At 34.1% G+C, this 16,008-nt stretch overlaps 1 protein-coding gene across 2 annotated transcripts in view; it reads right to left on the minus strand.

The window, feature by feature from the left end:
• Positions 1-805: 805 nt before the first annotated feature.
• Positions 806-16,008, minus strand: part of homer3b (homer scaffold protein 3b) — a 22,867-nt gene continuing 7,664 nt past the window's right edge. The window contains exons 4-9 of one of the 2 annotated variants that reach the window (XM_058792131.1): positions 14,900-15,007; positions 9,575-9,711; positions 8,797-8,953; positions 4,986-5,084; positions 4,112-4,192; positions 806-2,040 (exon numbers count right to left, since the gene is read on the minus strand). In XM_058792131.1, coding sequence (XP_058648114.1) covers positions 1,855-2,040; positions 4,112-4,192; positions 4,986-5,084; positions 8,797-8,953; positions 9,575-9,711; positions 14,900-15,007 — 768 coding nt within the window. In that variant the 3' untranslated portion in view covers positions 806-1,854. Of the gene's footprint in view, positions 2,041-4,111; positions 4,211-4,985; positions 5,085-8,796; positions 8,954-9,574; positions 9,712-14,899; positions 15,008-16,008 lie in introns of both variants that reach the window. The other variant, XM_058792130.1, reaches the window with a different exon arrangement.

The raw sequence follows: 16,008 nt of genomic DNA on the forward strand, positions 1-16,008 counted from the left end.
ATTACTGTTATATAACCAATTATTACTGGAATTAATTTCGACATTTTAATGTTTACTTCCCTATAAATGTTATTTCCAACGAAGAAGTCAAGAGCAACTATGACACCCCAAAATCATTTTTAATACTAACTGTCACATGATTAACGATTTGTCGATTACTAGAAACTTCGTTTTACTTAAATTCAATAATAACTTCTCAAACAATTTCTTTAAAATATCCAGTTCCCTTTCTGCTCTTAGAAGTGTGAAGTAATTAGATTTAGAAGAGAACTTTCACTGTTCAGTAGATGGCGGTATTGAGTCATTTATAGTTTTCCCAAAAAGTATAACAAATATCACATGACTTTTAAACATACAACTAGGCTATGCATATGTTTATCATGTATAACTAGGTATATTAGTTGCTAGTTATTTGTTTGCAAATGCAAACAAATGTTTTAATGCCATGATATTCAAACATTTTGAACATGACCAATAATTTTGAGTTGACAGACCTCAATTTTCACAAATTATTAATTATTAAACAAAGTAATATTATTATTATAATAACCATACTGACTGAAATTATTTCAGCTTCGCTAAACATAATTAAAACACTGGATTTATTTATCATATTTCAGCCATGCATCATTTTACAGTGAAACACAACAATTCAAAAAAAGCTACTTTGGATTTTTTTTCCCTTTTTTCTCTCCTCAAAGTCATGCTTCAAAATGCACCATAATTATCATAATTAAATATTACACCAAAACACTTAAGGGGTTTTATGGTTGTGAAAGAAAGGTTTCAGGACATAAAGGACATATACACATGAAGCAAATACTTTTATTGGGAATTCATATAAAACCACAGGCAACAACAGGCACACAATAGAAAAATAGCATATGTGCAAATGTCTTTGAGGTTACAGGGCAATCGTCCAAGCAAGGTCCAATGAAAGCAACAGTTAAAGTGAAAGTTCACGTTTTTAAAAAGAGGAAGAACTATATACTATAACGCTTGGTATAAAGATGCATGCTGAGGTATTGCAAATGATAGTGGTCTATAAAAAGTCTGAAGTGTTTTTCCTAAAGGGTTGTTGCATTTAGAAGTGCTATTTCAAACTAATGGAATCTGGACAGTGAAAATTCAATTGAAGTACTCTGCGAAACAGCTGATCCTTGCAGAACTGCATTAGATTTATAACTACCTACATATTTAGACTGCACCAGACCAGTTAAAATAATGAATAAATTAATTCATGAAAAAGATCAAGTTAACCATTCACGTTTGTTAGTGCGGTGTGCTTAGATTTCCCTGTTTCTCTAGTTGTCATTTGCAGAGCCCTGCATTAAGCAAACTTGTGGGAAACTGTAAGCTAATAAATCGCTTAACGTCCTAACAGAGACATGCTGGTGTCCATAAAGAGTGAGATATTTTCATTCTTCGGTTCTAGTCATGTATCTAACAATAATACTGATACATACATCGAACAGTAGCTTACGACTACAGAACCGTCTGTTCAAAGCCTTATTCTAATTAGAAGACTAGTCACAACCAAATCACAGATCTTAACAACAATTTCAACTATATTGATATCTAGTACCAATAAACAGGTCTAAAAGAAGTTCTAGTCTGTTTATGAGTTTCAAGCAAACAGGCCCGGTTCTGTGTGCGAGAAACATCCGGTAAGTTACACCCATGGCTCTCAGGAAGCAAATGTGGAATGAATGGGTCCTAAATTCAGTTGCCGTCATGCTAGTTATTACTACCTGCCTGGTACCACGAGGAACCGTTGAGTTGTGCATCAAGGGAAGATTCCAGAGATCTCATCTACCTCATAATGGCGGTTTTGACATTTGGCGTTTTGCCTGGTCATTTCTCCAGGAGCTTGGCTAGGTTCTGTCGCAGGTCGCTCAAGTCGTAGATCTTGACATCTAAAGTTTCGATGACCTTCTGCACCGCACTCTCTGTCCTGCTCCGGGCATCCTGGGACGAAGCTAAAGCACCCTCTGCTGTTCGCACTCGTTTCTCCAACTCAGAGTTCTTCACTTCCAGATCCTAACGCCAAGACAAAGTCATCTTAAGTCACCAAAAATAAATCCTTTTTAGTTATTTTAGGCTTTCAAGACCTCAAGTCTGCTGTACAAGAAATAGGAGACAATCACATGGCAAAACAAAGACCAAAACTCAAGCTAAAAACAACAAAACAAAGCAAGAGGAAACAAATACAGTGGGGCAATTTAGTCAGCCACCAATTGTGCAAGTTCTCCCACTTAAAAAGATGAGAGAGGCCTGTAATTTTCATCATAGGTATACCTCAACTATGAGAGACAAAATGAGAAAAAAAATCCAGAAAATCACATTGTAGGATTTTTAAAGAATTTATTTGCAAATTATGGTGGAAAATAAGTATTTGGTCAATAACAAAATTTCATCTCAATACTTTGTTATATATCCTTTGTTGGCAATGACAGAGGTCAAAAGTTTTCTGTAAGTCTTCACACACTGTTGCTGGTATTTTGGCCCATTCCTCCATGCAGATCTCCTCTAGAGCAGTAATGTTTTGGGGCTGTCGCTGGGCAACACGGACTTTCAACTCCCTCAAAGATTTTCGATGGGGTTGAGATCTGGAGACTGGCTAGGCCACTCCAGGACCTTGAAATGCTTCTTGAAGCCACTCCTTCGCTGCCAGGCGGTGTGTTTGGGATCATTGTCATGCTGAAAGACCCAGCCACGTTTCATCTTCAATGCCCTTGCTGATGGAAGGAGGTTTTCACTCAAAATCTCACGATACATGGCCCCATTCATTCTTTCGTTTACGGATCAGTCGTCCTGGTCCCTTTGCAGAAAAACAGCCCCAAAGCATGATGTTTCCACCCCATGCTTCACAGTAGGTATGGTGTTCTTTGGATGCAACTCAGCATTCTTTCTCCTCCAAACACGACAAGTTGAGTTTTTACCAAAAGTTCTATTTTGGTTTCATCTGACCATATGACATTCTCCCAATCCTCTTCTGGATCATCCAAATGCTCTCTAGCAAACTTCAGACGGGCCGGACATGTACTGGCTTAAGCAGGGGACACGTCTGGCACTGCAGGATTTGAGTCCCTGGCGGCGCAGTGTGTTACTGATGGTAGCCTTTGTTACTTTGGTCCCAGCTCTCTGCAGGTCATTCACTAGGTCCCCGTGTGGTTCTGGGATTTTGCTCACAGTTCTTGTGATCATTTTGACCCCACGGGTGAGATCTTCGTGGAGCCCCAGATCGAGGGAGATTATCAGTGGTCTTGTATGTCTTCCATTTTCTAATAATTGCTCCCACAGTTGATTTCTTCACACCAAGCTGCTTACCTATTGCAGATTCAGTCTTCCCAGCCTGGTGCAGGTCTACAATTTTGTTTCTGGTGTCCTTTGACAGCTCTTTGGTCTTAGCCATGGTGGAGTTTGGAGTTGGACTGTTTGAGGTTGTGGACAGGTGTCTTTTATACTGATAACGAGTTCAAACAGATGCCATTAATACAGGTAACGAGTGGAGGACAGAGGAGCCTCTTAAAGAAGAAGTTACAGGTCTGTGAGAGCCAGAAATCTTGCTTGTTTGTAGGTGACCAAATACTTATTTTACCGAGGAATTTACCAATTAATTCTTTAAAAATCCTACAATGTGATTTTCTGGATTTTTTTTCTCATTTTGTCTCTCATAGTTGAGGTATACCTATGATGAAAATTACAGGCCTCGCTCATCTTTTTAAGTGGGAGAACTTGCACAATTGGTGGCTGACTAAATACTTTTTTGCCCCACTGTATACAATGACGTTAAAGAAGCAGTATTATAAAATTAAAGGTCATAAACAGAGTAGTTTAATGAAAAAAGGCCATAAAAAAGCATTTTCCTTACTTAAAATAAATCTTAACTATAAAATAATTAGTTATATATAAAAATAAAATGTTAAAAAAGATTTTTAAATCTAGTGTCATTTTAACTATGTACTAAAATAAACTAAAATAAAGATTCAAAAACAGCAAAAAAAAAAAGAAAATATAAAAATGAAAACTAAATCAAAATACTAATAAAAAACTAATAAATAATACTTCTGTATTTTACCAGACTAGGAGTAAAGTTAAAGGAATTTACCTGTATCCTTTGACAGGCTTCTTCTCTTTCTTTCTCCAGCTCATTTACATCTGGTTTCTTGCCTCGTAGAATACTTATTTCCTGTAATAACCATTTTTGCTGTAAATAAAAAATATTCTGTACCAAATGACTCTTTTTACAAGAGAAGTGTAAAAGTACTTCTATTTTCAAAATTCTCTGGTATAAAACTGACTTTAAATGGGCTGAAATTCAAAATAATGATTTTGAAACATTTATATACATTTGTATAGGGTAGTATATAACCAGTGTCACTGATTACATACTAATTCATTGATAACGTTTAAGCAATTCTGTATCTCAGAGTACAGTTTTATGCATTGCCTTGGACCAAGATCACACTTTCAGTAATTATGCACAAAGTACTTTTAGTAATTATGCACAAAAGTACTTTTAGTAATTATGCACAAAAGGTAATTGTAGTGTCACTAACACTAATTGCATAAGTACATCATGATTATTAGTGGATGCAAATCAACACGAAAAATGCAAATATCGTGAGAAAGGGCACATAAAATTCAGGAATTTTAGGCCACCAAAATTTTGGGGAAAAAATCCTGCTAAATTTTGGCTGGACACACACACACACACACACACACACACACACGTATAAAGCTGGAGGCCACATCAGAGGGAGCCACTGTATTTAAATGTACGAGTAATGCCTGAAGATGATTCTGTTTGTAAATAAATTATTTTATATTAAATAGACATTGATAATACAGCTTCCAGTGTGGACATTATAATAGGATCGATCTATGGCCTCAGCAACACGCTATAAGAGTCCTGCGTAGACATGATCTCAAGATGGAGTCTGGTGTCAGTTAGCACTGTTACTACATTAAGCAATCTTTACCTCTTCTTTAGCTCTGATGAGAGCCTCCATCTCTGCCACAGTCTGTGTGAGCTCCTCGCTGGAGGCAGAAACCCCGCTCTGAGCCTCCAGCTCTGCAACCTGAAACATCAAACCAACAGAACACAGCTATTCCAAGACCATCATCAAACTCCGTCCCAGGCCGAACCATCAACACGACTGTATACAAGCATCAGAAACATGGGAATATGACATGCTGTATAAAAAAACACTACTTTAAAAACATGTGCCAAGTTCTTAGAAATGTTCTCTTCGTGTTGGTTCATAAGCATAAAGTAAAACTCTATTTACAAAAGTAAACATTTTTGAACAAATACAAAAAGTTTAATATTATGATATATTACTTTCTAAATCATTTGTTGAATATGAAGAAATATTAATTCTTAAATATAATTAGTTTAATATTATGAAATATGAATGCAAAAATCATTATTAGTTTAATATTATGACAGTATTTCATACATATCACTAGTTTAATATTACGAAATATTAAATCATAAATATATCATTAGTTTAATATTATGAAATAGTATTTCATACATATCATTAGTTAAATATATTACAAAATATTAAATCCTAAATATCATTAGTTTATTATCATGAAATATTAATTCAAACATATTCATTTAATATAATGAAATATTCATAAACATCATTAGATAAGTATTCTGAAATGTTAATTCATAAATACCAGTAGGTATTTGGGGAGTCACACCACATGACATGAACTAACTTTGTTTTTTTCATAAAATGGTCAAATTATTTGATCTTTTAAGAGACTTACTGACCTTCACACACTCATAAGATCTCATGATGATATCATTTCCTATTTTATGCTTTTTTCTGCATGCTGGTTGCACAACACAATATTGATTTAATTCGAATATTAATATTAATACTGCTTTTTTCCCCCCTAAGAAACAATAATAAAACATTATGCCAAACTACTCAATAAGGTTTACTTCTTAGAAAATACCATCTGTACAATGGACTTCACATGCATAACTCAGAATCTGAATTTTTCATTCTACATATATAAATAAATAAAATAAAGATAAAAAATAAAATGCTGTAGAAACAAAATAAAATATCACATGATCCTGTATTCTTTGCTTTTACTTCCCACACATGATTTAGCATCACATCAGTGTTGGGTGTAACTAGTTACTAAGTCAATTTTATTTAATTACTTTTAGTAAGGGATTACTCTTATTTTTTCTGTAATTTAATTACAGTTACTTCTTATGTAATTGAACTTAATAATGTGTATAGACTGTAGAACATTTATATACAATACATTAGTGGATTTAACATCAAAAAATGTAAAGTCAAATCTTAAAATGCATGCTTTTTATGTACCCTTCTCACTTTTGATACTTTGGTAAGTTAATAAGAATATTGGTAACACTTTAGTGTCCAATTCTCACTATTAACTAGTTGGTCATTAGCATGAATATTACTGGGATTTTGGCTGTTTATTATTACTTAAAAAGCACATATTAATGTCTTATTCTGCAAGACTTTATTCTAAATCCTTAATCTTACCCAATTCTCAAATTTTATTGTCAACAACTATTTTATTAAGTATTAATAAGCAGTAATTAGGAGTATATTGTTGCAAAAGTATAGTTAGTTCATAGTAAATAGTTAGTTAATAGTGAGAATTGACCCTAATCTAAAGTGTGACCAGAATATTTTATGTAGTCATCTATTATTTAATTAAAAGAATTAAAAGAACTGTTTCATGTCTATCCTTGTATTATTCATTAACTTTGATATAGGTAATAAGTAATTAAATACTTTTTGGAAAGAGTAATTTGTGCAGTAATCTAACAACACTGTTAGCAACTAGTAATTATTTACTTTTTTTTTGAGTAACTTACCCAACACTGCATCTCATCTCAACACTACCTCGTGGAAAAGTAAAGCAGGCCATCACTGCGCTGTCACAACTCAGAGCTATCTTTTCAGTTTGTGTGAGGAAGAAACTTAGCGGTCTCATTTTGCCCGCGGTCATTTGTCTTCCCTCTGTTCGGGACAATGAAGGCGTATTGTCTTCTCCTATAAATATCCCTCCGCACGCTCTCTGAAGACCTGAACTACATACGTCACCTGCTTGATGTTTGCTTCAGTACACCTTCAAAGTGTTGTGGAATCATTTATGTGTGATTATGTAAAAATGCTGAAGAGTGCCGAAGGGAAAATATTCAGTTTGCTTGAGCAACTGCTAAAACAAATTGTTAACACATGATTTACACGTCTCAATGTGGATGTGGTCCTCAAAAAAGCAGTCATTTGTAATACAAATGGTTTTGTATTCGTTTTCTGAAATTATGTTTAAATATGTGAATAAGGGATTAACTGATTAAATATGCGGTAATTTGAATACATTTCCAAAACAAACAAAAAACTGAGCATTGGATAAACCCAAGTTTAAAATTCTTGTTTTATTTTGCTAACATATTAGAGTTAAAGGTTTTGACTGAGGGTGACATCCTGCAGTTTGATACGAGCACATCTGAAAAATGAGGGAGCTGCTGTGGGGCAAGTGCATAATCCAATTTGTCCTAAATATAAGACATGAATTATATTAAGGGCTTTAAAATAACTCGTAAGATATAGTTAACACGTGTAGTTTAAAGCGGTTGCCCCATCAGATGCTCTGACAGACGGGCCACTTGCACTGTTGAATACATTTGAGATGTGCTGTTTTCCTAATAATCACAGGTATATTCTGTAAATGTCAGAAAGTCATGGATATATTTTTGAACGAGTGCTGCCACGTGCATGCATGCCAAACAGACAGCGCAATAGAATAGGAGTGCAATAATTATGGCTAAAATATATAATTTGCTAAAATATTTGTTGTTGGACAATAAATGTGCCATATGTAGAGGTTTAAACCTATAAGTAAGTGTATTTATATGATAGCACTAACTTAGCTATAAAGTGACTGTAATGGGGTAATAAAAGCAGCCAAATACAATTAATCTGTGTTTTTGTTTTTTATTTATTTTCATTCTTAGTTTAGCAAGTTTAACTTTAGCTACAATTTTGCCTTTTTTTGCACATAATATATAGCATAGCCTATATAGTCACTTCCACTTTATTTGTTTTCATAGTACATTGTTTGTTGGACAACTTTGGGCAGGATTTGAATTTTAAAATACCAAGATATACACCGTATATCACAATTCAGCCAAAAATACACTGAGATATGATTTTTTGGCAATATCGCCCAGCCCTAATACATATTTAAATACACACACACTCTGTACACACTTTTAGAATCTAAACAGAAATAAAACTAACATTTGCTGTATGTAAGTGCTAATGAAGTGGAGATTTCTGGTTTTTAAAAAAACTAATTTTCACAAAACGCCCTTCAAAGTACTGTAACTGAAATCTAATAGATAAAGCATAATAAAATAAACACTGAATGTGTTTTTTGAATGCTTTCTGAAAAAAAACCCCCAAAACAACAAGTTTTAAGATTTAAAACTAAAACAATGGTCTTGCCTGCACTCCTAAAAATAAAGATTCTTTAAAGTTTCATATTAAAGGTTCAATGAAGAACCTTTAACATCCATGCAACCTTTCTTTACAGTGGAAAAATATTCTTCTAGATTATTAAAGGTTCTTCAGATTCTTTACATGACAAAAAAGGGGTTCTTTTAATAACTGTTCATTGACAAGTTCTCGAAAATGGTTCTTCTATGGCATCTCTGTGAAAATGAACCAAAGGCTTATTTTTAGGAGTGTAGTGTCTTTTATTGTCTTTAACGTTCCTCACCTGCTCTCGTAGGTGATCTGTTTCCTCCTGATACTCAGCTAATTGTTTTTTCCATTGATCGATGGTGCTGTTAGCTTCATGAAGAGCAGCCACCAGCTTAGCGTTGCTGTCCCGAAGAGAAAACAGCTCAGCCTCCGAGTTTCTCTCGCATATCGACCTGTGAACAAACCAACATCTGGGTTTCAAATATACTCCGGTCCTTCCTTCTGGAAGCTGAGGCAAAGACAAATTTCATCGAACGGCAGCAGATGGTAAATGCTCCACATATGGTGTTTTGAAATGTCATTTCTTTTGTGTTACCTTCATATTTTATAACGAGAAAATCAGAAACAGGCTGTATGCAAAAGATTACTGATATCCCTTGCCAGATTTCAGATTTAAAGGATAAGCATGTTTTAACAGCTTCTTTAATCTCATTTTATTTATTTCCTGAACACTGTGGCTTTGTGATGTTTTCAGCATCAGCGTATTCAATGTTGTGTTTGTATGGTGAAGTACATCATGCTTGAATCCGTAAAACTTTTGACGTTAAACTCACTGCCAATTACCCCAGAAAACTACTGAGGAGGAAAAGCACGTCAGGCGGATTGATTAGATTCACGTGCAACTCAGTGAGCCAGTGTGGTTCATTTAAATTACAAAATACGTTGAATAATTACAATTTTAAATAGCTTGTCTCCAAATAATGTTTTATATTAGACATCATGAACAGAAGACTGAATTATCATAAAAGAAAATGTGAGATTTGACGGGTATCATGGAGATCTGAATGTTTTACCCTTCAGAAAGCATCTTCCTCATCTGTTCTTTCTCTGTGGATTCCTCCATATCAGCACTCTTGCTGCGAAACAACTTGTCCTCACTGGAGCCATTGACACCAAGCAATGGAGGAGACTGACGGTCCTCACACAGCACCTGAAAAAACAAAAAACAGTTGTGCTGGTTAATATTTATGCAGAAACCATGATATACTCTTATTCGTATATTTGGGGTTTGTGTGCATTAATAGATAGAATAGAGAGCAAATATGCATTAAATTGATTAAAAGTGACAGCAAAAACATTTATAATGTTACAAAGGATTCTATTTCTTTTGAACCATATATTCATCAAAGAATCCTGAAAAAGAAGTTTCCACAAAATATTTAGCAGCAAAATTTGTTTTTAACAATCATAATAATAACCATTATTAATAACTGAGCACCTATAATAATTGATCATGTGACACTGAAGACTGGAGTAAAATTACATTTGAAAATATATTAAAAACAAATTAAATTTTTTTAAATCCATTAAAACAGAAAACAGTTTTTATTGGAATAATATTTCACTAAATTACAGTTTTTACCGCATTTTAGATTAAATAAATGCAACCTTGGTGAGCATAAGAGACTTTTTTCAATAACATTCAATAAACTATAAATAATAAACTACACTGTAAAAAAAAAAAAAAAAAGTTGAGCGAACTTAACTTTTTTTTTACCAGCTTCAGCAGATTTTTGAGTTTGCTCAACTTATTTTTGTGGGAGATTCTTACATTTTTGTTGTATAAACTTTGAGTCGAGAAAACTCAAAAATCTGCTGAAGCTGGTTGCCTTAAAATTTTATGTTGGCTCAACTTTTTTTTTTTTTTTTTTACAGTGTACCATTCAATCAATGGTAGGGTATGTTTCTCAGTCAATAAACAAAAATCGGCACACTGCCACAACTGCTCTCAAAAATGGATTAAAATCACAATGTTTCGACCCTAAGGGCTTCATCAGGCAAAACTTTAGGGTCGAAAAGTTGTGATTTTATTACATTTTTGAGAGCAGTTGTGGCAGTGTGCCGATTTTTGAAGAGTTTCATCAGATCGAGCACCTAGATGTGCGCACATTACACTTCCTAGGGAATGCATCTCAACCACAACATAAAAATAACAACCAGTTTGTACAGGATTTTTATATCAGTGCAACATAAACGAGTAGATATTTACAAGATCCTGTACATGCAAAATGTATGAAATCTCTCCTCTTAAATGCCACCACTGATTTAGCGTTTACATGAAATGTCCACATTTAACGAAAGAAAGTCCCAGCGAGTTTTCATTTTCCATCCCATGGTTCAACAGTGTGAGAATTTAAAACAAAAAGAACTTCTTTAAACAACACAGTCTTAGACTATCTGGTTGATGAAGCAACTTGAGCAGTCTGCACATGAGACCGAGCAGGGCATGAGGCAACATATGGCGTTGTTCTTCGATTCATATTTGAAAGGACATCAGTTTATTTCAGCCTGCTGTTCATGGAGACATGAGAAAACCAGAACAGTACTTCTGAAAGAACTGGGCTCTTTTGCTTCTACTGTATAACAGCAAGCGCAGCCTTGAATTTTCAAACACGTACAGTGTTTCTGTGCAGCAGTACACACTTGCTCTCAGAAAAGCTTGTATAATTCATCAATCTCAAACTTGGCGTTCCCCAAAGGAAGACGCTCTATTTCTCATCCAACCGCTCAGGCCGATGACATGTTTGCCTTCTCCATAGCGGTTCGTAGGGAGTTTGAGGTGGAGCTTTCTGTGTGTTTAATATATTTAAAGGAAGAGGAATCAGAGACACGACATCTCCACTACATAGTCAGTGGCTCGGGAGCTCCATTCCTTCAATAATGAATCTTGCAGATTTCTACATTTTTAATGAGGGACTACGGATTTCCAGAATATGCCTCTTTTATCGTGAGCCATTGTCAAACTGTAGAAAAATGATACTGGAATTTAGCAACACTATTATAAAGAGCTCAAATTAAACCACCTCAACCTTCCTCAAAATATCATTCAAGACTCATGCTTGATGAGCGCTACTGAAACAGGAAGTTGGAGCAGGACATGACGAATGGCTTTTTTGTTTTCTTTCTTTTTTTAATGATTTAAAATTTTTTTTAAAGTAAATGAAATCAGTCTAGTTAGTGGAGAAGATATTAGTGGGAGTAGTGTTACTTTAATATTATTATTTATATACTATTTTAATAATTATTAATACTTTGGATTAGCTTTTATTTTTATATTTTACATTTTTGTCATTTTATTGAAACAGGAGGAGATATTAGTGGTAATAGTGTTATTATTTATATACTATTACCGTGTTTATATTTTGTTTAGTATTTTTTAAATATTTAGAATTTGCTTTTATCTTATATTTACAGTTTTTATTTTTATTTTAGTTTGAATCAAAACAGGAAGTTAGAGCAGGTCGGACATATTTATTTATTTATTTTTAAATAGCCAATAGTTAGATGGAGGAGGCATTAGTGGGAACAGTGTATATTTAGTATCACTATTTTTATACTATTATAGTATTTATAAATATTTTTAATTAGCTTTTATTTTTATATTTTCAGTTTTTTTTCAGTTGTAATTTTGTTATGTCCTTTTATCATTTTAATAGTTTTGTTTTTTAAAGTATTTCTATTTAGCTCTATTTTTATTTCAGTTTTAGTATTATTACTTTTCATATTTTAACATTTTATATTAGTTGCCAAGGTTTTAGTTTTTCTTATAATAATACTATTTAATTTAATAAAAACAATAAAAACTGAGTGAGAGGGACTTTATTATTCTAGACAGCATTTGATTGGACAGAATTCTGAATACAGTCATCAATATATTTTTTAATAAATATTTATAAATTTTCCCAAGAAAAAAAAAAGACATGTCGTTTTAATTGTGTAATTTTGTTGATAATTTATCAGTACACTTGCATATAGATGGCCCCAAAAAGCCACACCACTCGCAATTCTGATTCGACTAAGGTGTTAAAAATGGTTCCTGTACAAACTGGGACAAAGGCAGGAATATGGCATCTTGCATGACAAGTGTTTCATATCCAGGGCTTCCTGAGGGGTTTGAGTAACAATATAGCGAATGGTGTCAGCTGCACAGGAGACACAGGTGTGTCATTGTATGTGGAAACAGACGCAGATGGAAGTTTGACAGCTTACCTGAGACAGCTGAGAAAGAAACAATCCCATCACCACAGAAGAGACATGAAAAGACAGAAGATGTAAGCATTCATTAATTACGGTTATCACTTAAAGAGTTTGACCAAAAACATCAGTGTTGCACAGGCAAGTAGATAACACATTCTTGCAAAAGATTCAATACTGTGACAAAACGAACCGTCTAAAATCATTCTTTGGCATACGAGAGACATTCACTGATGTTTCGCTATTAAAATATATAAACAGAATACCGGATTCAGCCAGAAAGCTCTTAGAAGCAGACACACATATAGAATCAGTGATCAAAGTGCATCTCTGTTTCACTTATTTATATACTTCCATTCTTCCCCATCACCCCTAAAAAGACCCTAAAAACACTTTATTAATTAATAAGGGTAGCATTATTCAGCACACACTGTTGCCGTTTTGAACTCTGAACACTCAGGTTTGATTAAATAATGAATAGCTCTCAGTCAGTGGCCTGTTTCATGTACTCTAGAGAGGCACGTTTGAACGCAAAGAGCTCATGGGACGAAAAGCCTGTCATGGCCATTAAACCACTACAGAATACTGTATGTGGCCTCACAACACATCAAGCATTTTGCCGTACTATTAATGGGTATGTTTGTCAATATTCGACCAGCCTTGTATTGTAACAATGTTGGTGGTATAAGTAAATAAACAACTGGTGTTATTTTTCTGTTACCTGCACCAAGATATCAGTGTTTATTTGTCAGCAAAAATCTGCCAGATGAAGTAAAAAAACAAACAAACATATTTCTAGACAGCGAGCTTTCATTAAAACACCATCTTGCCAGCAGTGAATTATCCCTTTAACCCTTGTGTGTTAATTTAGGGTTACACAGATGACAAAAATGTCATAAAAAAATGTTCATACAGTATATAATATTTTTTTCCATTTTCACTGACATAGATCTATTTACCAACATCAGGATTTTAGCCCTTTAAATGCCAGTTTGTAAACATAATGCCACTGTGTTTGTTTTAATGAAGAAGAAAAAAACACATACAAACATTTATAGAATTCACAAATGCACAATTCATTTTTTTATTTTAATTTAAAAAAAATTTTTAAGGCCTTGCTGACATAATCAAAACCTATGAACAAAGAATGCATGATATTATGCTTTATGGTGCTGAGATTAAATATTGCAGTTTTAATGGGTTTCAATGGGGATATTTTTTGTCCTTAAAGTCCTGAGTATAAGTATTTCTTGTAACAAGTGTAAAATTATGTTTTTTTTAGATTGCTGTAATGAGAAAGAGGTTGGGGACTCTGATTTTTCATGACAATAAATTAGATTTTTCATGACAATAAAGCATATTTTCTCATTTTTATCTGGGCATTCTTTTTTTTTCAAAACCCCAGTTATTCTCATTGGTGATTCTCTTTACCGTAATAGTATTCTATTCCATTTAAATCATCATAAATATATAACGTAAGAATTTCTAATTAATTTCTTTCGGTCTGGGGGTGAAATATCACATGGACATATTATGACTAAATAAATCTACTGCGCAGCTCATGTCAAACAAGTCAAACCGGAATGAGTGGTTTAATCAAAGAACACCCATTATATAAATGAATGTCCTAATCTGATGTGTAAGTAGACTCTGATATATTCTCAGGCCGGCATGATAATTAAGGGATGAGTGTGTCACAAATGGTGAATGAAAAAGGTTAGCCAACTGTAAAGTAAAATGAACAAGGCTTTTGAACTCCCCGGGTGACCGCATGGAGTTACATAACTCTACACAGGCTACAAGCAGTGTCTCCGTGTCACCTCCTGGCATGTGAGGACATGCTTTGTGACTCACACACACTGCCTAAGAATTCAGAAAAGCAACAAACACGGTGAAACACTTCTCTTGTGGGACTGGTATTAAAACTGATACACTGTGCCATGTGCTAGGTATCATGTCACTAGAGGCCAGACGATCCTCTGAGCTATTGTTAGTGCGTTAATAGTGATGGAATGAAATGCTCTGGCACGTTATCTGAATCGAGCAGCTGAGAAAGTTATGTCTAAATTTTAATAAATGCATTATGCTAGCGTGTTGCTTTCAGTCACACTTCCAAAGGTTTAGCTGGAGTTAAATGTGTTTACCTGTGGAGAAGAGATGTTCAGGCCAGGACTCAACAGCTCAAACTTCTCCTGTGATTTATCCCGGACGAGCCGCGCAGCCTCCTTAAACTCTTTAAACTGCTCTGAGAACTGCACAGACAATTACAGAGAAAACCTTCATATTAGTAACTTTATCAAATCTTTTTAACAAATTAGTTACAAAAGGCCATGATATATTGGCAATAAATATGTGGCAAAAGGTCATTGTTAGTCATGACTTGAAGCGAACCCTCTTTAAAAATATCACTTAACATTAGATAATTAATACATATACATTACCTCTTGCATTACAATATGGATTAAAAAAATTTTTTTCAAAATTTGACCTGTCATAAATACTGGTTAACCTAGAATATTTATCATTTAAGGTGATAAGTTTTGGTGTTGTGGAATCTGTATACGTGCATGCAAATTTACGTATTTACGATTATGATGTTTGCAAGTCTGTTTGGCCCACAATTAATGGCAGTTGCACTGACCGAAAATTAATTAAAATAGAACTGTTGTATTTTGTCATATAAGGTTAACCTTTTGAGGTTATTTACCTTTATGCATTTGGCAGATGCCTTTATCTGAAGAAATGTACACTGCATTAAAGCCAAGGTGTACATTTTTATCAGTTCTAGCAAGGTCATTTTGCTGGGAATCAAACCCATGATCTTGGCATTGCTAGCATTACTGCTCGACAGCTTGAGCTTCATGAAAGCATACAAGTAAAATTAAAAGTAAATAAATAAACGCAAATTTTAAATAGAAGTATGGTATATGCTATCATTGTTACGCAGATGACACTCAAATATATATTCCTTTGACACATAAGAATGGATTAGATCCGGTGGCCGCTTGCCTTTTTGATGTTAAAGCATGGATGTCTCTAAATTTTTTAAGTCTGAATGAGAGTAAAACAGAGATTGTGGTATTTACCCCGTCGGATACACACTGTATACCAAATCTAAATCTTGGTGTTCTGGCACCTTATGTAAAGCCATACGTGAAAAATTTGGGTGTGGTGTTGGACAGTGCCTTAAAGCTTGATAGACAAGTCAATCAAGTTGTGAAGTCAAGCTTTTATCAGTTGCGAACCCTGGTAA

The sequence above is a fragment of the Onychostoma macrolepis genome, chromosome 11 (assembly GCF_012432095.1).
Source record: "Onychostoma macrolepis isolate SWU-2019 chromosome 11, ASM1243209v1, whole genome shotgun sequence".
Classification (NCBI taxonomy): domain Eukaryota; kingdom Metazoa; phylum Chordata; class Actinopteri; order Cypriniformes; family Cyprinidae; genus Onychostoma; species Onychostoma macrolepis.